Here is a 24,407-nt window from a genome sequence, read left to right as displayed (position 1 = left end):
GTTTGTTTACACACTGGTCTCCTCCATGATTAGTCTGTGAACTCTTAATAACATGGATTGTTATCTTATGTATCTTGGTAACCCCAGTGCCTAGCGCATCTTCCCTCAAGTGACAGGATCTTAGTAAGCAGTTTTTTAAATAAATGAAATAATGAACAAAAGAAATCCAAAGGGGAAGTGAGGCGGGATGAGAGAGAAGAGGACTAATACTGCTATGTAGTCCTATACGCTAGGGGCTGTGCTCATCCTCCTCAATCCCACAGCTGGACGTAAACACCTTCTCCTCCGAGCAGCTGTTGTGCTCTGTCCACAGCTTTGCACTTTTGACTTGATGCATGATCACTTATTTGTCCCTTATTACCACTGCGTTGCTGTATATGTAAAGTCTAACATATGTAATTCACACATAGATGACATGAAGTAGTCAAAAAGCAACACTTTAAGGAAACAACTGAGTTTAAAAACCGTTTTTCTCTTAACGATTGGGTCACTGCAGATGACAAAGAACGTCCGAAAGCACAGTCCTAGAACTAATAATTTGTTTCTTTTAGTTGGTACTTAAATTATTTTCATGCTAAGAGTCCATACTATCTATGAAATCTTTCGTGATGGACGCTGCTTTTTGCATACCCAGTACCACTCCTTGCTTCCTTGCTATGAGAACACTGCATTTCCTTTCAGGTATCTACTCTTCCCCTATATTACTTAGCAGATAGCATCCTCAGCTTCTAGAAATATCTTACTGGATCCTAAGCTAATTACGATAATCCCATTCCACTCGCTGGTGCTTGGGTTATAAGTGACCGGAGAAAGTTGAAACAGGAGTGTCCTTGTAAAATGAGACTTACTGCAGAAATGACGGAATCTCTTTAATCTAAATACAATTTTAAGGGGTGGGAGAAGGTCTTCTTTAGGGTACTGACCAGAGGTTAGGTAAAAGCAGAGATATATTTTTTTTTAAGCCAGTGAGGTCAGCAAGGATCTTAATTTATTTCTCACGCTTTGCTTAGACAAGATAATGCACTTAGTACTGCTTGGTTGGTCTCAAATGCTTGGCTGGCTCTCAAAGAGCATTTGATTTGGGGAAAGGATAGAACAGGGCGTTCCCAGCCAGCCTTATCAGGACCAGACAGTACTTAGAACTGCAGCCTCAATTGTGTGTGTGCCCTTTTGTGAAACCTTTAAAAGGCTGGATCTGCTTACAGAGCCATTAACTACAGGGTCCCAAAAGTCACCTTACAGGGATGGCTGCTATCCCTCTCCTAAGTGTACACCAGTCATTAAGCAGGACCCTTTCATTCTTAACCATTTCCACCCTATAACATACTTAATAGATGTAGGGAGAGCTACCAAAACAGCATGGAAATTAAACATTCTGTTAATTTTGCTAACATACTGTTAACCCTGAAATGGGATGGTCAGAGGAGGCAACTTAAAGGAAGTGAGAATTTTCATCCATTCATTCTCTCATAAACTCAAATTTTCTCAACAAGAGTTCCTCATTTGAATCACAGCACACAAAAAGTGATTTGAGTGACTGTTTTCTCAAATACTTTCTCATTCCAAGAATGGTACATAGCTAGTGCCTTTCTTGATGCATGGGAGAGAAATTAATTCATAGAGTGGATAGTGGGCCATTAGGATCTAATCCTCTTATGGAACTGCAGTTCATTTACTCAGTATATTTATTGTGTGACTACTATGTGCCAAGTGTCACTCTTATAGGTGTCGGTTATACAGCAGTGAACAAAGCAAAGTCCCTGCCCTCATGGAGCTTCCACTCTAGTGGAGGATTCAGATTCAGGATATATGTAGATATAGGTACAGATATAGATATAGATATATAATGTATATGCTATATACCTGTGTCTTGAAAAAAAGATGGACTTTGAATAGTAGAAGGGAAGGGGAGGTCATTTTACATGGCCAGGGGAAGCCAGGCCATTTTGAAATGAGTTCAGCGATCTTTTCCTCCAATAGAAAGGGCTAAAAAGGCAGGCTGTCCCCAACTCTGACCACTGAACCTCATAATTCTTAAGCCTCCTTGTCCTCAGGACCATGGTCAGACTGCACTTTTAAGGGGGCAGATGGTCCTGGAAGCCGGTGTCACTTAGGATCAATCCCTGCATAACTAAGACATACCCCTTTCTTTTTTTTGCTATATCACTAATAACTTGGTTTCTTAATTTGTTTCTCCAAAAGCATAGCCCAAATCAAACATTTCCAGAGAACTGTAGTTATTTGGGAAGTGATTCTAAATAATTCCGAGGGGACAGGGAGTGTGCACTGGGAGAAGGAAACAGTCAATAAAGTGCGCATTGTTGAAGTCACTGCTTTAGGCAACAGGGGCTCAACTCCACAGGGACCACGGAAGCCTACAGAATGGCTTCCAGAATTGTCCATCCATCAGATAGGAGGTTAGGACATCTGTCCAATGGCTCCCATTCTCCTTTAGTTAAGAGTTGTCCCTGGGGGCTTAAACTACTCCTTCTTCCAGGAGAAACTGTGTGGGCTGAGCGGGCTCCTGTGGTTTTAGAGAAAGCCTTGAGATGGAAGAACAGAGAAGGGCAGGGGTACACCTAAGGTGAGACTACACCACAGGGGCAGCTGTGGCTTAGAGGATGTAATGCTATGGAGACACATTTCTATCACTTGCAACCCTGAGTTCTGACTCACCTAATAGTTTAGGATGGGTCAAGGGGCATGGGCTCCACAGTTTTAGTCTTGGCACTGTGTGATCTTGGGCAGGACCCTTCAGATCTCTTCCTTTGATGGATGAGAGAGGTGGACGACACAAGTTCTGAGGAGTCCCCTAGTGAATATTCTATGACTTGACCCCAACTTTCTATTTACCATGATAATACTGAGTATGAGTTTCAGCATCACTCACGTTGCTATCCACTCCCTCCCCTTTTTAAACAGCTCCTCAAAGGCCACACAGATGGTAAGGGTGGCCAATCGTCTGCCCCTATTCTTCTATTTCTAGCTGGGGACTTAATATGGCAGGTCATATTTTCCAAAGATAGCTGTAAAAGATCTCTCACTCCACCTGCTCTTCTTATAATGTGACTCTGACACTCCTCTCACTCCTCTCCTCAAGAGTTGGAGAGGGCTTCCCTGGTGGCGCAGTGGTTGAGAGTCCGCCTGCCGATGCAGGGGACGCGGGTTCGTGCCCGGGTCCGGGAAGATCCCACATGCCGCAGAGCGGCTGGGCCCGTGAGCCATGGCCGCTGAGCCTGCGCGTCCGGAGCCTGTGCTCCGCAGAGGGAGAGGACACAACAGTGAGAGGCCCGCGTATCGAGAAAAAAAAAAAAAAAAAGAGTTGGAGACTTTGCTCCTTCCCTCTGAATCTGCGTGGGTTTATGACATTGGAAAAAATAATATTATTTGACTTCTGAGGCTAAGTCATAAAAGGTGATGCAGCAAGTAGGGACTCTGACAGATATCTGCACACCCATGTTCATACCAGCATTCTTCAAAATAGCCAGGAGGTGGTAACAGCCCAAGGGTCCATCAACTAAGGAATGGATAAACAAAATGTGGTACATTTACATTTATATGATGGAATATTATTCAGCCTTAAAAAGGAAGGACTTACATGATGCACCTAGAATAGTCAAATTCATAGGATAGGTTGTCAGGGGCTGCAGGGAGGAGAAAATGGGGAATTCTTTAATGAGTGTAGAGTTTTAGTTATGCAAGATGAAGATGTTCTGGAGATTGTTTGTACAGCAATGTGAATATACTTAACACTACTGAACTGTACACTCAAAAACGGTTAAGATGAAAGATTTTAATTTTTTTTTTACTATAATTGAAAAGGTGATACAGCTTCTACCTTGCTTGCTGGAAAACTTGTACTAGAGTCCTGAGCTACCATGGAAGTGGTCCAACTACCCTGAGGCCACCAAGCTGTGAGGAAGCCCAAACTTGTGTATGTAGAGGTACCACATGAACAAACTGGACACTACATGAACAAAGAAAGTTACCTGGCCAGCCTCAGCTACTCTAGCCAGCCACCATCTAACTAGTCTCATGAGACATGCTGAATCAGATCTGCCTAGCCAGGCTCTCTCCAAATTTCTGACCCACACAGCCCGCTGCTGCCATCTTGAATTGAGGTGTGGAGCATGGCTTCTGCACATGGCCTACCCAGCACCTACCCGGTGCAGCCATTTTGCACCAGGAACTCTGGTCTGAAGTGTGAAGTGCAAGCCCTCTGCACACAGCCTTCTATGAGCAAGTGAAACTAGACTAAGCACAGAGGAAACAAAAGTACTATGCTAAGTGCTTGATGTGTATTACCTCAGAAAATCCATCCACAGGACATCTATATGAGAAATGAGATTGGTTCAAGATGGAGGAATTAGAAGGACATGCACTCACTCCCTCTTGCAACAGCACCAGAATCACAACTAACTTCTGAACGGTCATCAACAGGAAGACACTGGAACTCACCAAAAAAAGATACCCTACATCCAAAGACAAAGGAGAAGCCACAATGAGATGGAAGGAGGGGCACAATCACAGTAAGATCAAATCCCATAACTGCTGGGTGGGTGACTCACAAACTGGAGAACACTTATACAACAGAAATCCACCCACTGGAGTGAAGGTTCTGAACCCCACGTCAGGCTTCCCAACCTGGGGGTCCAGCAATGGGAGGAGGAATTCCTAGAGAATCAGGCTTTGAAGGCTAGAGGGATTTGATTGTAGGACTTCAACAGGACAGGGGAAAACAGAGACTCCACTCTTGGAGGGCACACACAAAGTAGTGTGTGCATTGGGACCCAGGGGAAGGAGCAGTGACCCCATAGGAGACTGAACCAGACTTACCTGCTAGTGTTGAGGGTCTCCTGCAGAGGCGGGGGGCAGCTGTGGCTCACTGTGAGGACAAGGACACTGGCAGTGGAAGTTCTGGGAAGTACTCCTTGGCGTGAGCCCTCCCAGAGTTCGCCATTAGCCCCACCAAAGAGCCGGGTAGGGTCCAGTGTTGGGTCGCCTCAGGCCAAACAACCAACAGGGAGGGAGCCCAGCACCTCCCATCAGCAGACAAGCAGAGTAAAGTTTTACTGAGCTCTGCTCACCAGAGCAACACCCAGCTCTACCTACCACCAGTCCCTCCCATCAGGAAACTTGCACAAGCCTCTTAGATAGCCTCAACCACCAGAGGGCAGACAGCAGAAGCAAGAAAAGCTACAATCTGGCAGCCTGTGGAACAACAACCACATTCACAGAAAGATAGACAAGATGAAAAGGCAGAGGGCTATGTACCAGATTAAGGAACAAGATAAAACCCTAGTAAAACAACTAAATGAAGTGGAGATAGGCAACCTTCCAGAAAAAGAATTCAGAATAATGATAGTGAAGATGATCCAGGACCTTGGAAAAATAATGGAGGCAAAGATAGAGAAGATGCAAGAAATGTTTAACAAAGACCTAGAAGAACTAAAGAACAAACACCTAGAAGAATTAAAGAACAAACAAAGGGAGATGAACAATACAATAACTGAAATGAAAAATACACTAGAAGAAATCAATAGCAGAATAACTGGGGCAGAAGAACGGATAAGTGACCTGGAAGACACAATGGTGGAATTCACTGTCATGGAACAGAATAAAGAAAAAAGAATGAAAAGAAATGAAGACAGCCTAAGAGACCTCTAGGACAACATGAAACGCAACAACATTCGCATTATAGGGTTCCCAGAAGGAGAAGAGAGAGAGAAAGGACCCTAGAAAATATTTGAAAAGATTATAGTCGAAAACTTCCCTAACACGGGAAAGGAAATAGCCACCCAAGTCCAGGAAGTGCAGAGTCCCAGGCAGGAGAAACCCAAGGAAAAACACACCGAGACACATAGTAATCAAACTGACAAAAATTAAAGACTAAGAAAAATTATTGAAAGCAGCAAGGGAAAAGTGACAAATAACATACAAGGGAACTCCCATAAGGTTAACAGCTGACTTCTCAGCAGAAACTCTACAAGCTAGAAGGGAGTGGCCTGATATACTTAAAGTGATGAAAGGGAAGAAACTACAACCAAGATTACTCTACCCGCAAGGATCTCATTCAGATTCGATGGAAAACTCAAAAGCTTTACAGACAAGCAAAAGCTAAGAGAATTCAGCACCACCAAAGCAGCTCTAAAACAAGTGCTAAAGGAACTTCTCTAAGTGGGAAAGTAGTGTGTGCATCAAGAGAAGAACAAGAGAAGAAAAGGACCTACAAAAACAAATGCATAACAATTAAGAAAATGGTAATGGGAACATACATATCCATAATTACCTTAAACGTAAATGGATTAAATGCTCCAACCAAAAGACACAGGCTTGCTGAATGGTTACAAAAACAAGACCCATATATATGCTGTCTACAAATTCCTGACCCAAAGGAACCTTGAAAGAAAATAAAATAATTGCTCTTTTAAGCCACTAAATTTTGGCATAATTTGTTACACAGCAAGAGCTAACTAGACTTCTTGCCTCAATCTCTCAATCTGACCACAGGCAGAAAGGGATAAAGCAGCTCTAGCCCATTACTGTGCAATGGCTGATGGCACAGCCATGCAGATTCAAAGCCCCTGTGAGTGAGGAGCGCCCTCTGGTCATCACTGTAGTAGTTATAGCCCCATCCCCCAGCACAGTGCTTAGTATATTTCATCTCACAAATATTTACAAAGTACCCACTCTATGCTAGAGACTGTGCTAGAACTAAATGTCTAAGGTATGCTTAGACATCATTGCTCTTGCTCTTAAGAAATGCAAGAAGAGACAAACATTAGACAAATAAATTGTGGTAAGTTCGATGAAGGAAAATAACCAGGTACATTTACGGAGAATTTAACAGAGGGACGTAATTTAGATTGGAGGAGAGTCGGGGCAGGGGTCTCTGCGAAAGTGACATGTCAGTTGAGACTGGAAGGATGAGAAGGCATTAGCCTTCCACTGGAAAAACACAGGGAACAGCAATTCAGGCACAGGAGAGAGCACCTATGGAGGCCTTGAAGCCCCAAAGAAGTTGCTATGAATAACATACTCACACACTGTTTGCCTGCCTCGTTTTACTCAGTGCTGTAGGTGTGGTCCACCAGCCTCTCGACCTGTTTGAACTAGTGCCACCCCGGCAGGCTGTCCTCCTGCTGCCTGGCAGAAAGCCCAACCGTGCGAACACATCACAGCCCCTGCTTACGTGCCTGCTAGCATCCCATTGGACAAAGCAGGTCACATGGTCAAGCCCAACTCAGTAAGGGTAGAGGAATACACTCCTCCCAAGGAGATGAGGGGAGGGGGTACACAGACTTTTGGGAACAATCCTTTATGTCATTCAAATGCCCTGTATCCTCAACTATTATGACTATTGCCTGGGCTCCCTCCTTTTATCTATGCTGGCACCATTGTAGATGGTACTGACACAAGCTAAACTGTTCTTCCTGACACTTTCAGCTCTTATATGCCCCCCTGCCTGGTCGCTCCAACCTTCCACATCCATCAACCGTCCCAACCCAATGCCTTGTTTGATTCTCCGTCCTCATCAGTCTGCCCCATTCCACAGCACTTAACTGCCTGTGCCAGCTGTATCCGGCTATGACAAGGAAACCTGATGAAAATGTAGGGCGCTGGCGAAAAACATTTCATGGAGATAAATTAAAATTGCCTAGGCTGATTAAAGCGCTGAAGAATTGAATTGGAACGGGATAATAAAACTCACTTATCTTATAGAGATGCCATGAAGATTAGCTAGTCAGTATTCATGGTTTGAACACAAAAGAAAAATTAGCTAGTCAGTATTCATGGTTTGAACGCAAGAGAAAAATTGTTATTGATTTACATATAACGTGTCCATTGTGTCTTCCAAAAACCTCCTCAGCTAATTTATAACAGGGGATGGCAAAACCAAAGGTTAAGTTTAGGATTCATCCATCTTGGCTTTACTTTATATATATATATTTGCCAGTCAAAGAATAACATCCGTGGTGGCAAAGATAGCACCACCTCTCCCGGCGACAGGAAGGAAAGAAGCAGAAAGAGCTGGCTTTGGACCGAGACATTTTAAAGCATTGCAGGGTAGATCATAAAACACCATTGCACTCATAAAGTATGGTTCATTAGATTTTTGATGGAACGCTTCAAAGGGCGTCTGTTTCCCCTTCTCTTCTCCCCCGCCCCCCACCCCCAAGCCAATCACCATTAGAGACCGTTTCAGGGTAAATGATGGCCTGTTCTCCAGTTGATTATTCCAGGCCTATTTGGCACGGCTGCCTTCTTCCTCCTGCCAACCGGCGTTCCTCCATCTCTCCGCTTCTTAAGCCCTGACCTCTGAGAGCACAGGGGCAGAAACCGAGAGGAGGGACTCAAGCCGATGCATTGTGCCTCTCGGCGGTGGTGCTGGTAGGAGATTAGCGGGGAAGGGGAGCGGAGTTCCGGCCCCCTTAGCGGAGAGCGGGTCAGGGTGCAAGGGCCTGCAGCCGCTCAGCACCATGTCACGTTTAGGGACAAAACCTCCTTGCCCTCAAGCCTGCCTTTGCAGTGTTACTGAGAAGGGCTTTCCAGTGGGTTTGGAGTTTTTTCAGAGTTAAACGATATCATGCTGTAATAAGAATGGTCATAATCATAAGAGGTTACGTTCAGTGAGTGCGTGCTAGGCACTGTGCAGAGTTCTTCGGTGAATGTTCTCATTTAATTTCCACAAAGATCCTAGAGGTGGGAACGGTTACAGTGTGTATTTTACAGAGCAGTAACGAACTTAACCAGGGTCACGGCGCAGAGCAGCAGCAGACACGGTGGAGAGAAGAGCGACGTGTTCTCCGTCAGATCTTGGGGCTGCTGCACCGACCCCTCCTCCCCTGGGGCACAGAAGCTCGTGTGCTTGTCCTGATCACCCTCTTTCCCACCTCTGTGGAGGGATTCACCAGGGCTCCCAGCCAGTCACTCCCCACCTGCTTGCTTGTGCAGTTTCCCGGCGCCTATCATGGCAGCTGCCTACACAGCAAAGCTACGCTCAGCCTCTCTCCAGCCCTCAGACAGCAAATAAAGGGCCCCGAAGTAACACAGCACACTGGTTAGTCACACTGGTTTTGGATCCACACTGTCTGGACTCTGCTCTTGCTCCTATTGCTTATGTCCTCTGTGACCTTGGGAAGTCACTCAGCTTCTCTGTGCCTCAGTTTCTGGAGGCTAATAGTCATGCCTACTGTCTAAAGCCGCTGTGGAGGTCAAATGAGAAAATGCATTTGGAGCAGCGTTAAACACTTGTTAAATGCTCAATAAATACTAGCTATTATCAGCTGCATAGCACAGGGAGATCAGCTCGGTGCTTTGTGACCATCTAGAGGGGTGGGATAAGGAGGGTGGGAGGGAGACGCAAGAGGGAGGGGATATGGGGATATACGTATGCATATAGCTGATTCACTTTGTTGTACAGCAGAAACTAACACAACATTGTAAAGCAATTATACTCCAATAAAGATGTTAGAAAAAAATACTAGCTATTATTATTTCCTACTGCATACGTGCCACCGTCCTGGGACTAAAGGGCACGAAAAAGCCCGGGATCAAAGAAATTTGGGGGTCTCCAGCAACCCTATACTGTTCTGGGATGCTCTAACCATCAATACTATTTCAGGCATGTATATTTAGGCTAAAGAGATTTTGGCGTGCTAACTTGGGACCCTCATCACCATTTACAACATATAATGTGTTCTGAGTTTCAAAGACCTTTGGGAAAGCCCAGTTACTGAGGTGAGCTGAGTAGTCTGGGGACAGAATAGGAGAGGCACTCATTTCCTCCACTAATGATGAGACTAGCAAGGGCCCCTACTTACCCTGAGAGAGGGGCTTTCTCAGCCCGTTGGAAGTACCAAGATGGTGGGCACCACATGAAGTTAAGGAACAGGAAGAAAGGGAAAGCATTCACTGGGCAGGAACCAACCACCAAGCTGTGCTCGATTGTTTGTCCAGCTGCATTCGAGAAGTTGCATTCTATCTTGGTAAAACAATGGATAAGCCTCTGTTCCTATCCATTTAAAATATTGGTTAGGCTAAGTGGTGTCATAGTTCATTGGGGGAACACTCAGGGTGGAAATCGAGAGCAAGGCTTTTGGAATTAGGGAGCCCCAGGTGAAAGACCAGGCTCTGCCACTCTTATCAGCTGTGTGATTTAAGAGCCTTCATTTCTCCTTCTGTAAAATGGAGATAAGAGTGGTACCTACCTCACGGGTTGTGAGAATGAGACATGGGTGTAAATCACTTTCGGCACAGTGCCTGGCATGCAGGAAGTTCTTAAATCATGACAGCTATTATTATATCAGTTTTTGGTAAAGTTGCAAGGTCTCTGCTGATAGGACTTTTGGGAGAGAGGAAGCTGGGAGAGGGATGGGGAAGACCAGCAAAGCAAATCCACCTGCCCATGACCCTGGTTTATGTGATCAGTGATGTGAAGCTACCTCAATGAAGCAAGTGACTGCAAATGGAAAGCGGTCTTTCCACTGCAGCCAGGTGGGTTTCTAAGGTAAACACATGGGAACTTCCCTGGTGGTCCAGCGGTTAAGATTCCATGCTTCTAATGCAGGCGTCACGGGTTCAATCCCTGGTCAGGGGACTAAGATCCCACATGTTGTGTGGTGCTGCCAAACAAACAGACAAAAAATTTAGTAAGGTAGACACATGGCTGCTAAGAGCTGAACAAGTTTCTGAGTCAGTACCAATATTTGTCCATTACCAAACTAAGGGAAAATTTGTTTGCTTTTTTGCATTGAAATGTATGCACCATCAGTGGATATATATTCTCTATTTTAGGGAATTACAGATATGACCCATCGTTCCTCCAACTCTGTAGTGAGCAGACAACTGAGCTACGTGTTCAGCAAACTCTGGAGTATAGCATTGTCACAGCAGTAAAGGGGTCACTGTTCTAACAAAACAATACACCAAGTTAACCCAACCCATTTAGTAATTTGCATGCCAGTTTTGCTATCTGGCAGTGAAGCAGCTATGATAAGCTGCTTATACAAATGACCATACTTTTCCTGGGTTCCCTATTGACCAAAAATAGTTTTAATTGTTCGCTTTGCTAGTTGTTTAGTATCCCTCTGTTCAGTATCACTGTTGACACATTTCCCCATGTTAAGTCATGCCTTCTCCTCCTGCCGTTCTTCCTTTCCCCACCCGGGGGCGTGGGGCGGAGTGGTGGCATTCCTCGCCCTCCAGTCCCCATGGGCCCTTAAGTCTCAGCAGCCCTCTTAGGTCAGCTGTCTGGGAGTTGGAGGGCTACGGTTTGCAGAAATTGGGCTTAAAATTAGCCACAGTGGGCACTGTGTGGGAGTTAAAGGAAAAGTGGGAATGGACTGAGAAAGAAGGCCTAGGGCACTGGTTTCCTGTTTCTGACAGTCTTAGGAGTAAAGGAAAGGATTAGTGTTAGAGCAGAGGGAGAGGAAAAGGGGATACAGCTTAGGGAGTTTACTGTCTCTAGAGACTCCAGGACCTTAAAATGAGCATAGCAGGTTCAAAACTTTACCTAAGCTTTGGTTTTCCCATCTGCAGAGTGAAGACAACCATCTCCACCTCACAGTGTTGTTACAAGAGTGAAATTAGAGAATGTGTGTAAAATGCTCGATACAGTGACTGGCTTATTGTAAATGCTAATGAATGACACTTTTTTTTTTTTTTTAATTGGTGTGCTCTTGTCCTGCCAAACAGGGTATATAAGCTCTTCAGAGGAAACCAAGACTCTGCTAGAAAGAACAATAAAGATTGTATAGATTTGTTACCTCGATAAGAGACACATTTGTAGAACATATTCCCTTATGGCTGAATTTTGGAATAAGCTCTTCCAATCCATGGGCTCTTTCCCCTATTCCTGGCAAAATGACACTCTAAACATTTTCACTTGTTCATCAAATTACTCATTAGTAATGGCCTACTTAACTGAAAAGTCAGTAAAATGGTATTGTATTTCAGCTTAATAGCTTGCAGTAATATTTTGAGGACTGTCATTATTCTTTTATTGTTACTGCAGATGAAGTCAGCTTTAAAGTGAAAGACAACAAGGTAGTTTTACTCTCTCTGCTTTATTTAAACATGCGCATCAGAATCACCTGGAGAGTTTGTTGAAGCACAAGATGGCTGGGTCCCACCTCCAGAGATTCTGGGGACTGCACTCTGAGAACTTCTTATGTAAGCCAAGGCTGATTTCTCTGCACTTTCAGCTGTGACAGGTAGCAGGCCTGAAAGATTCCCCACTTGGCTTGATAAACTTGGTAGATTTGTTTTTTTTTTAGTTGCTTAAGCAGTGATTTACAGCTACTTTATGTTAGGAACATTTTTTTTTCTGCCCCAAGAAAAGTTACACAGAAGGAGTACAGGAAATAATGGGACATTGACCATATTTTCAGGGCACATATAAAAAAATGTGTCTGTGTTACACATGGATTAAGAGCTTGGGCTTTGGAGTTGGGAAGACAAGGATGATCAGACCAGGCTCTGCCACTTTCTGGCTCGGTGGCTCTCTAAACTGTTTCCACATCTGTGAAATGGGGTAAAAAAATACCTATGTTCCTGCCAGGTTTGAAAAAGGAAATGCACATAAACTGCTTAATAAATGTTAGCAATTTTTTCCAAAGGGATGTAAAATCTCAATAATGCTTAAGACTGTGAGTGCCACTGTTCATATTTGTTCATTAGAACCCTTCAGAGAGTCTGAGCATAAGTGGATCCTTTCCCTCTGAGGTCTAGGTCAGTTAGGTCTGTCAGTCCAGGTAGAGGGATTTCTAAAGGAATCTCTCACAAGTTTTCATTCAGTCTTTTCTAGAAAATTCAGACTGAAGAGTTTTGTTCTCTACAGTTAAACAACAAACTCATTGTCTACCTGCCAATAGATTGTGTGTGTCATTTAAGTTAACTAATAATTTGGGGTTTGTCATTAGTTACTATTAAAACACGAGCAACTTTGCCTTGTTTAGACCATCTTAGGATGCAAGAACTTGAAGGACTTTGGAGATCAGTTGGTTTAATCCTTTCATTTTACAGGTAAGAAATCTGTGGGCTTTAGAGGTTAAGTGAATAATTTGCCTGAGGACATAACCACAAATTTAATTTCTACTGGACTTGCTATCTAAATGCTCTCAGAAAGAATGGCTTATGATGAACTATTCTAAAACAATTGTTTTAGTCTCCTGCAACATGTAATTGGTTTATATCTAAACACCCTACTGGAAGGTAAATTCATTTAGTTTCCAAGGGTTACATTATGAAACAAATTTCTCTTGAGGCACTCATCAGAAAGTTCCATGGAATAAAATTAGATATTTTATAAGTGCATGATTGAAACTGTTTCATAACCACAACACGTAATTGGTAGCAAATGCTTTGAAAACTTTCAGGTCAAAATGATCACGGAGTTTCAATGTCTCATTTCTCCATACATAAGCATACACTGGACTGTTTTCTGAGGAAAATCTTGACCCTTTCTCCAAGTGCTCCTTTTTGCGGAGATAGAGTCACTTTCTCTACAGATTTCAACTGGTTAATTTTTGGTAAAAATAATTTCAATTCATTTTTTATGTGATTGGTTAAAGTATAGGGATTTGTACTCCACATTCTCATCAGAGAACTTAACTTCTAACCTTCAGCTGCCAACCTCTTATGAAAAGCTTGATAATGAGAAATATATATGGAACTTTGCCTGAAGGGTATGTAGTTCATTCATTACTTTAGAAATACTGATAGTGATGATGATGATGATGATGGTGACAATAATAACAATAATGATAGAAACTAGATGTGCATGTTCTGATCTTGCTGTCCAAAGGGGGCAATGTTTCTTAGGGCAAACACACGTAACAGCACCAAGTCTGAATAATTAAAGATCGTTTATAGAAATCAGAATGCTGTTAGCAGCTACGAGGGTTGCTGAAACTCAGCTTTAGGTGTGCTAAGAGTTAGGGGACACAAAGTCCCTGTCCTTGAGCTCAGCTAGGTTAGCAAGTAATTGCAATTCAAGGCAATACATGCCACAGTTGAGTTACATTTATATATGTGAATAATTAATTCTGCCTGAGGGAATCCAGAATATCTTCGTACCAGAGGGAACTTTTGAACTTACTCTTAATAAGTGAGGGTCTTCAGGTAGAGCTGAGTAAACTATATACCAAAGGCAAACAAGTATCAAAGCATATGGTTGCTGGGGTTACCTATTATACCTTGTTTCATACGACTTCACTAGAAAATGGGACTAGGCAGAAACATGTACCCTTAACCCTAGGGCATCAGGCTCTCAGAAGAGTTGCTGAGAGTTGTAGCCCATCTTCTTTCACCTCATAATTATTCATTTAATTTGTTTTGTTCTCACAAACCTAAAGCTTCCTGTATAGCCTTCCTTCCTTACATCCCCTCTTTTAAGTTCTCATTTTTTATTGGCTGAGTAGTTCTGAGTTATAATCAACAAACTAGATGCTAATTTCAATGTATCTGGTTCATCCAAATTTGAAAATGGGTTGGTCTCTGGGGAGCTGTCTGCTATGATTACTGGAGATGTTACCTCTGGGACATCTATCTTTTGGAAATATTGCTAAGCAACTTTCAGAATTCAGATACTTCTCTAAATAAATTTACTTCATTATCAATGAATCAATTGTGTGTTCTCTCATCCTGGGAATGCTATTGAGACTTAACTGGTTATCACTACCTTTATTGAGCTGAGCCCTCCATGTCAGGTTCTCACAGGTGGAAGGCAAGCCATCCAAGTCAAAGGTGGGGTTTCAGTCAGAAGGGGAAGTTTGGCATGGCTGACATGTCCAGCTCACCATTTTAGAATAATATGATTACCACTTTGATACACTGCCATAAAAGCACAGCAGTTGAAATGTTCCATTAGCTACCTGTCTGGGAGTTTTATCTGGTTAGGTTACTTGTGTGGAGAAAATGAGACACCCTTTAAAAACTAGATTTTGTAGGTAGGATGTACAAGGCAATGTCCATTTATTGTGACACCTTTCAAGGAAGATTCTATTTGGCAATGGCAGTGATATTTACTCCACTGAGGTAGATAATAGCAACTGCTCTAACATACTTAGGTGGAAATTCTATTAAGTTATTATCTACTAGGTGCCAGGCACTTTGCCCATAATATGATTAATTCTTTCAACCCTACAAGGTAAGTTTATACTATTCTCATTTCTGCAGATGGGCAAACAGGCTCAAAGAGGTTGACTGACACAAAACTAGGCAACCAAGTGGGAGAGCCAATGTTCTGCCTACCTTCCAAAGTTTCTACTTTCCCTATGATGTCCATGCTCCCTAAATGCAACAATAAGCCTGCATCAAAATTATCCAGTCTGTTTAGGATTGTTCTCCTACCATTTCGGCAAAAGTCAGAAAAGTCAGTGCTTCCAGGAGACTGAATAAAAGCAAGGGGAAAGCCAGTATTACAATCATTCCCAAAGTATCACAAAATACATAATAGAAGGTAGAACAGTAAATGATGTCATGTCAGAATAATTTAAGACTGATCTTGGTTTTAATTTTGCAGGGTCTTTTTATCTTCCTTTTACCCTTTATTTTTAAACTGAAGGTTTTAAGAACATTCAGTTGGAAGTCCTCCAAAAAGAAATAGTATACTTTCTTATACTGCCGATAAAGTGTAAGCCGATAAGTTTTCTAAGGGGCAAAGTGGCAGCGACAAAAGCTTTTATAAACTGGCATACTTTACACTAGCAATTCTACTTCCAAATATTCACCTTAAGGAAATATTAAGAACACATAAAAGATTTAACAACACAATATTCTTTTAAGCAGTTTATTAGCAAAAAATTGGAAACAATCTGAAAACAGTAGTTTAATAAAATGTGGCACATAAGATGAAATACCATGCAGCCATTAAAAAAAGATATAGAAACATTTTTGACATGGCAGGATAGTCATGGTATTGTCAAGTGAAAAAGTTACAAAACAGTATGTACAACTTGATCCCACTTAAAACAATCTATAAAAGCACAGACGAATCTGGAAGTCTATGCACCTAAGTAACAGTAGCTCTCCCTGGATGGTGGAATTATAGGTGATTTTTATCTTTAAACTACATATTCTTTTTTTCCCTTTTTTACCAATGCATCTATGACTTGTAGTATTAAAAAAAGCATTAACAATTCTTAAAGTCTTCTTTGAAGTAGGGAGAGTGGAGTTAGCAACCTGAGCACCGGGGTGTACACGTTAGTCTGATATAACCTTAGTGGTTTGTCAGGGAGCTTTGATGTCAAATTGTGACTGTGCTGAGTGGAAATGTGGGTGGTGGTAGTGCTTACCCTTCTTCAGACTAAGGGATCCATCCCTAGAAACCCTCCACAGCAACCAAGTACTGGCATTCCAAGCAATATTTCCCTTTCTTACACTAAGCATACCTTATACCTTCACACCCACTTGTAATACAGTCCAGTAAGGTTCCTCTACACTCGAGAGCAGTGTTGTTGGTATACAGAAGGCAGGGAGAATTTTCAAGCGATGTCAGATAGCACATCTGAAGGTAAAAGGCACGATTTCTTTATTCTACTGAAGTGGGTCTCAAACTTGAGAGTGTAACAATCACCCAAATGGCTTGTAGAAACAGAATGCTGGGCCCTACCCCCAGAGTTTGATTCAGTAGAGCTTGGATAAGACTTAAGAATTGCATTTTTTCTTTCTTTGACAAATACCGAGTACATACTATATGCTAGGTCTCCTGCTAAGAGTTGGGAATTTAACTGTGATCAAAAGAATTAATAGTCTCAATCTCAGGGAGCCTACACTCTAGAGTGACAGATACATACTAAACAAATAAATTATTAAAAGTAACTATGTAATTATGATTAGTGCTAGAACACAGTAAAGAGGATCAGAATTCAGTTTTTGTCTTGAAATATTTTTTAAAATGTTACATGGAAGAACTAAGACTAGTTTTATAGCCCCTTGAAGACAACAAATAAGTACCAAAAAAAGGTACTTGGAGATACGAATTAACATTTTTAACAAGTTCCTACGTGATGCTGACATTGCCTGTCTTGGGGGTCCCACACTGAGAACCACTGCCCTGCTGAGCTGACTTTCTCGTTAGGATAAAGTGGGAGAAAGGGCAGTTCTGCTGTGGACAACCACCAGACAGATCCCCATTTAAGTCTCACCATGAGGTAAGAGCCACTTAATCATCTGGAGAAGGGGTTGAAGCAAAGCTGGCTGTAGGTCAAATTGCAAAGTCTCCTATCTATTATTATGGCTTCTCACCCAGACTTGAAGTGCCACATACTAGGGCAACATATTTCAAACTTTCAGGTGTTTGGGAGCTAGGGATGATATTTTTAAGGAATACTGTCAACAAAGCATGAAAGTAAGCCAGGCCTCTCTGGGTAGACAAAGATGTTGATTTTTGTCCTGTGGTCCTTCATCCTCTGCATGTCCTCCCAACACCAGCTCCTGTTCTGGTGAGGATAACAGCAGACTATGAGGATGGACTCTAACCCACTAGTGACCCTGGACTCAGGTTTCTTATTTCTTACATTACTCAGAGTGAGGATCATTCCCATTTCTGGGACCTAGTCTCCTACAATATGAATTTTTCTGATTAGCACCATAAAAAACAATTTAATGCAATGATCTTTTAGGTTAATTACCTTCAGGACAAATACAGAAACAATCCAATCACTTTTTTTCTGTTTGCAAAAGGAGCCTACAATTATTTCCAAGTTTACTATTTCATTCATAAATGCATCCTTCACATTACTATCCCTTTAGATTAAGCTCAGGGACACAGATTATTTAAATAATTCTGAATTGCACCATGAATCAATAGGCTTCCAAAGCTCTTCTTCCATGCCTAAGAACCTATGGGCCTTTACCTGAGTAAAAATTAAACCTGTGACTTTATAAAATAAGCCCAAACCGAAATAAACCAAACCAAACCCCCCCCAACCAACCAATCAAACAAAACCCCATTAAAATAAAAAACAATAAACATAAGAATGAGCCCACATATTGTGGCAAATTTGTGGTGGACAAAGGCACAAAATAACCTTTGAACCCTCACATTACTGAAGGCTACTGTACATTATTGGGTTACTATAATCAACATTCATTTGATGGAAAGCAGAAGGTTCTGATAAAAATGTACACTGACTATGGTGAGGTTAAACCTAGATCTGGGTCTCATTTAAAGAGGGTGGAGGATAGAACTGATAAGGAGTAGAACAGAGCATTGCAACAGAAGATGTCTGTCTGGTACATAGTCATAAACAAGGCCAACCGTCTGGACAGGTCAGGAAGCTACAGGGGCTAACAAGGGGAAACATATTCACAGCTGTTTCTACTGTGCCAAGCTTTCCCTAAAAATTATCTAACGTACAAGATAGTTAGAAATCTATAGTTACAGATTTTATAGTTATTTTATAACTGCTTTTAACACTATTTTTTGCTATAAAATCCTCACAATAACCTTAAAGTGGCATAATTATTATCCCCATTTTGCTAACAAGGAAATGGCAGTTTATAAGACATCTAAGTCGAAGCTCAAAGAGCACAGTATGTGAGGAAGACTGGATTTGAATCCAGGACAATTTCACTCCAGTACCCATACTCTTTCCCTTTTACTACTCTACTTCTCATAAACCTAATTTATAGTTGCTATTAAAGTTGACCTGATTTTTTTGTATGATCTTTTAAAGCCTAAATCTTGATTTATATAACATAATAGATGGTACTCTAGGCTGGCCACAGAGCTTCATTTCTAGGGGAAAAAGCTTCACTCAAGTGGTTCTAAGCTAACTAACCAGCTTGAGCAGCTTTGGGGGTTAACAGTATGGCAATTCACAGTGTGAATCAAAGCATCTTGTATAACTATAAAACTGCAGAGGAATTTGTCTCACAGCACAGAAATGTAACAACTACTGTTAAAATTTGAACTGTAAATTAAATTACTAACATGTTTACCAAGCTCTTATTGGGAACTCTTAAACACCATTTAAAAATATCCTTTTGTGCTAAATGTTCATTTTTTAAAGTACCAGAGAAACACCATTTTGACACATTAACACTTCCTGAAGAAATTAACTACACCTTTACACTTCATGCATAAGCCAGACTGAACTGCTTTTAGCTTTAAGAATGTGCTACATTCTCTTAGCTCCAGGCCTGCCACAACTTCTTCCTCTGCTAGAACACTTCCTCTCCAAACCATCTCCCACGCCCCAAATCTGAATTAGGTGACTCCCAAAACTCTGAAACATACTAACCCTATATTTCTTCTATCATGACACCGATTCTGTTATATGACCATTGCTTACTTATTTTTCTGTATCCACCACCAGTCTTTAAGATCTGTAGGGGGAAGAACTGTGTGCATCTTGTTCAGGGTCGTATTCCCAGTTGATCAGCATAGTGCATGGCCCCCAACAAATGTTTGACAAAGGAATGAATGAATGAAAATGAGAGCATAAGTCCTGACATGGAAATAATCTGCTGATTCATAGCAGTGGTCTAAAAAGCAATTTTCTAATTCCACGTATATCACTAATCATTTCATTAGTATGTGTTTCATAACTAGAGAGCCTGATCAAGATAACCTAAGTTCATTAGTAAATTTTCAACATTTTATTTGTAGGCTCAAAGTAACCAAAAGTGTATTCTGTTTGCATACAATTTACTCTATAATGAACACAGTTGTGCTAATCCATTTTTATAAGGATTTGTTTTTCAATAAGAACAAATTCTCTTTACTGCAATATCTTCCTAACAGATCCAATTCTGATTATGGATTAAACAGTACCAATTGAACAATCTTAAAAACATTATTTAGTGAACTGAATTTGTCCCAGATGTTTCAGAACCTTAAAAGCAAATGTACTAGAGAAATACGGTAGTACTTCTCAAGGACTAGCTACTCTTAAAAGAAATCATTCAGTAGTGTTTAATAAAACAAAAAACCCTCAAAATAACTCACTGAACTAGAATATTGTAATCATTCCATGTCTGCTGGAAAACAAGGTAAACATGGTATAACTGCATTTATGTTTATGAAAACATTCAGAAACATTATATTTTTTACAAAAGAGGTTTACATCCTAGAGATCTTTTTAAACCAACAGTTAAAAACAAATTTTAACTTTATTCTTTGGCTATTAATTATACCTAATAAATGAGTCACGTATCAATTCACAATAAATTTATTTTACTTAAAAGAAAAAGCTTGCCATTAATGAAAAATTCAGTAGAAAACAGTTATGCTTTAAGTTGGGGCTCAAAAGTAGAAGCTACTTATTAGTGAAACCTCAGTAGAAAGAGAATTTTGTAAGAAAACATTCTTGGCATGAAAGCTTTAACATAAATTCTGTAATGAAATATTTACCATGCAATTTTATTGGCAGAAAGGCCAGTTTCTGATGGCTAGTATTTTCTTTTCAGTCTCTTAATAACATGAAAGATACTTAAACCTGCTTTATTAAGAGTTAATTGTATATAAATATGGTGTACCTTTTCATAGTCCACCTATTTAATTGAGCAGTTCTAAGTAGGTAATTGGCACCCTGCCCTTCTGGTTTCCCCTTTCCCCCATTAGCCAGTCTGAATCCATTCCAATGACACTGAAAACAGTGATTACCTACAAAATAAAACATTTCCAGTTATTAACTATGTTAATAAACACACAGAAAACTAATCAGACTTAATTTGTTTAAAGTATAAATTATTCACTATCAAAGAATTTAAACATTATTATCAATTCGGTGAAAGATAAAGGATTTTATTAGAGACAGTTTTAGAAATCTAGTGATTTAGCAGTTAAAAGCTTTAAATATTTCTGTGATGTTCTATTTTGTTAAAAAATAGTAGTTAAAAAATGTTAATATAACCAGCTGTAATCTATGAAAACATTCATAATAAACTATTTCCAAATAAGTAATGAGGAATTTGCATTTTGTTATACTGGAAGGTGAGTCAATCTATGATATAGTTTTCCTTTTATACCCACATTACTCACCTCATCTGCCAGAAGTGATAATTCAGTACTGTTTGCAGCATCATAATCATACAGAACCCTGGCCTTCCTGCTGCCACTGCACTCCTTAAGGTCAGTGAGGTTGGAAGGAGAGGTGATTACTAGGCCACTTGTTGAAGTCAAGGCAGAAGAACCAATCACGTTTGATGAAGCAGATGGTATAGGTGCCACAGAAGTCTGGTTGTTGTTACAATGATAAATAGATGGAAAACTGTTGAAAAGAAAATGGCCAATTATCTATTTGCAAGTGACCAAAGTTCCTGTATACCACCACTTGGGGGCAGTGTTTACCTTCTACCAACCTTCACTTTGGCTAAAGATTTGAGGATGCTAATATTTTAATGACAAAGTATGCTATCCAGCTCACCCCTCTAGGGTCAATTACACTAGAGAAAATGCAGGTTGTTTTTAAATATAAAATCCTCGAAAGTTTGTTTCAAAGCCATCTTTACAAGTATAAACTTTGAAAAGTTTTTAAAAAACACAATGTTTTTCTTTTTCCAGAAAAATGAGTTTATGATATTTCCAACAACCTTCTATAAGTATGTTCCATTAATCTTTTCCTCCCTTTATGAATTGTTAAATAAAAATACCAAAGAAAGACTTACTTAAATGTTAGGTACTACTATAAGAGTGAAGTTTTCTCAAGTTAATTCTTTGAGAAATATTTGAGTAACTGAACTCTTTTTCAAAAAATCGATCCAATCACATTTTCCTGTTCATTCAAGTATTTATTGAGTATCTACATGTCCAACATCACTACCACAAGCTGAGATATAAACATGAAACAATGCCATTCCTTTATGGACATGTAGATAAGTGAGGAGATGGACATTCAAATAATATGTTATGACTGATAATGAACATAATGAAGACTCAATGTGAGAATATGGAAAATGTCACAAGTTCATTTTGTCTTCTATTTTTTAGGGGAAAAATAAAAGTTTTATTAGGAATTAGTGAAATCCCTGTGATCAATGTGCTTATAAATAGTTTAAAGATAATTTTCAATTTATTGTAAGCCTACTGTTTCTCCAATAACACTCAATGGAAAAGAGCATAAGATGGCTGGCCTATAATCATTCTAATCCAACCACTTCTAAGGTTGAAAAAAATCCTATGAAAATTCATATTTAAGTTTAAATAAATCCATTAGTTAAAATATAAAATGCTTCATCTGGTAGGGTAGGTGAAATTAATCCCTTCATAAAATAGTTTTCTTCTTTATGACTCCTGTGCCATCTGGAAATCAGTCAGCCAGCAGCAAAATTCCCTTTACCCTTAACCTCTTCTCTAACCCTTCCATTCACCTCCTAATGCTTGTGTTTAATCTCCCACACTCCCTTTATCATTGAGCCTAGAGGTGGATGTTGAAGGAGTTGCACGTTCCTCATTACTATTCCTATACTCCTTTCCCGAACCAATCCTACCTAATCTTTGAATTTCATGTTATTCAACTATATACTACCTACCATCTCTTGTTGCAATCATCTACAGGCGTCTCATTCTTTTCCCTTTATTTCTGGATTTTAGCTCCTGGCTCACTAACAGTGGATCTTAATTCTTGGTGGTTCTAATAGCCATGCAGACAATTATTTGAACACTTTGGCCTGTCAGACCCGTGAGCTCTTCTCTTCCAGTGATTCTGTGACTGACCCTAGTTCAGCCACCCACTCCCAATGCCTCATCTAGACCATATCTATTCCAAAAACTATAACCTTTACAATAATCAATTTCCAACATCCCATTCTCTGACCATCATCTTGTTTCCCCTAGTACTCTCATCTCAACAAGCCTATCCTGGATCTATAATCCTCCACAGACCTACCATCTATCATCCTACCAACACGCCCTTCGTGTCCAAGGTAAATTATTATAATCACCTCCTTGCACATGCCTTCATATCCTATGCCCTTTACTTCATACTACTCGTTTGCTAAAAATCTCTCAATTATCTACTCAGTATCCATGTATGTACTATGACAGTAAAAAACTACAAAACCATGTTGTCTGGTCTCACACTCAATGAATGAGCAGGAACCTAAAGTGGGTCCACAATGCTGCCTGGCAACTACACTACATTTCTCTAGTCTACCCACTTTTAACATTCTGCTGATGACTATTTCATACCCCTTCATCCATCCTCAAAATTCCAGCATTTCTCCCCTAACCTTTATAATCAGCTGATAAGCTGTTTTCTTTTTTAACTGAGAGGAGAAAAAAACAATCAGGAAACTTCCATGCTTTGGTCATCTCTCCTCCTACTACAGATGAGCTATCTATGCTCTTAAGATTAATTTTTTTAAGGCTAATTTTTCCACCTGTGTACAAAATCTCCTCTCAAGGACATCACACTACCAATTCTTCCCTTTCTTTCTAATATTATATTTTCTCCATTTACTGTGTCATTCTTATCAGATTACAATCATGCTCTTATTTCTCCTGTCTTAAAAAAAAAACCAAAACTGTGCTGGACTCCACTTTTTGCTCTGGCTAGTGCTTCATTTCTGTTTCTCTTTACACTAGAACTCCTTGAAAGACTTATCTAAACTTACTGTCACAGCTTCTCTCCTTCCATTCCCTTACATTAACAAACAAGCTTTTGCTCCTACTGTTCCACTATAACTCGTCAAGGTCAGCAATGTTCAAAATCCAATGGTCCACTAGCAGTTCTCTTTCACTTGACCTATCTAGTGGTCACAGTGGACCACCCCCCTCACTTTTTACAGCTTATTCCAAGGCCACACTTGGTTTATATCTTACCTCAGTGCTCATTCCTTACCATCCTCCTTAGCTGGCTCCTCAACTCTTTGTTGGAGTACTTCAGGGCTCAGCCCTTGGTTCTCTGTTTTTCTCTACCTGTACTTAACTCCCTTGGTAATTTCATCTAGTCTCACAGATTTGAATATCCTTGATATTGCTGACAACTCTCTAATTTATACCTCTAATTCACCCCCACCCCCAATTTCCAGACTTGTACACCCTAAAATTGGGTATCTCCACTCAGATGTTTCATATCTCAAACTTAACATGTCTAAAACTGGGCTCCTGATATACCTCACATGCCTTCCCCACCCCAACCTGCTCCTCCTGGGGCATTCCCCATTTTAATTAACCAAAACTCCATTCTTTCAGTTGCTCAGGCCAAACACTGGCAGTAATTCTTGACACCTCTAAGCCTCATATACAGAAAGTTTGTCAGCAAACCCTGCTGGCTTTACCTTTAAAACACACCCAGGGTTTGAGCACTTCTACCACATCTATCACAATCACCCCAATCCAAGCCACTGTCACCTCCTGACTGGATTATTGACCAAGTTATTGCAATAGGCTCCAAACAGGTCTGTCAGCTTATACTCATGACCTACAACATCTATCCTCAACAGAGCAGCAGGAA

General features: G+C 40.6%; 1 protein-coding gene across 5 annotated transcripts in view; it reads right to left on the bottom strand.

Moving 5' to 3' along the window:
• Window positions 1-5,324: 5,324 nt before the first annotated feature.
• Window positions 5,325-24,407, bottom strand: part of SH3GLB1 (SH3 domain containing GRB2 like, endophilin B1) — a 49,273-nt gene continuing 30,190 nt past the window's right edge. For 2 of the 5 annotated variants that reach the window (XM_007463268.1, XM_007463269.1), the window contains 2 exons: window positions 20,993-21,221; window positions 20,507-20,614 (listed from right to left, as the gene is read on the bottom strand). In XM_007463268.1, the coding sequence (XP_007463330.1) occupies window positions 20,507-20,614; window positions 20,993-21,221 (337 nt within the window). Of the gene's footprint in view, window positions 5,335-20,166; window positions 20,615-20,992; window positions 21,222-24,407 lie in introns of those variants that run through there. The other 3 variants (XM_007463270.1, XM_007463271.1, XM_007463272.1) reach the window with 3 other exon arrangements.

Source organism: Lipotes vexillifer, unplaced genomic scaffold (genome assembly GCF_000442215.2).
Source record: "Lipotes vexillifer unplaced genomic scaffold, Lipotes_vexillifer_v1.1 scaffold1629, whole genome shotgun sequence".
NCBI classification, from domain to species: domain Eukaryota; kingdom Metazoa; phylum Chordata; class Mammalia; order Artiodactyla; family Lipotidae; genus Lipotes; species Lipotes vexillifer.
The sequence above is the reverse complement of the archived record's forward strand: the minus strand, read 5'-3'. Positions and strand labels throughout refer to the sequence as shown.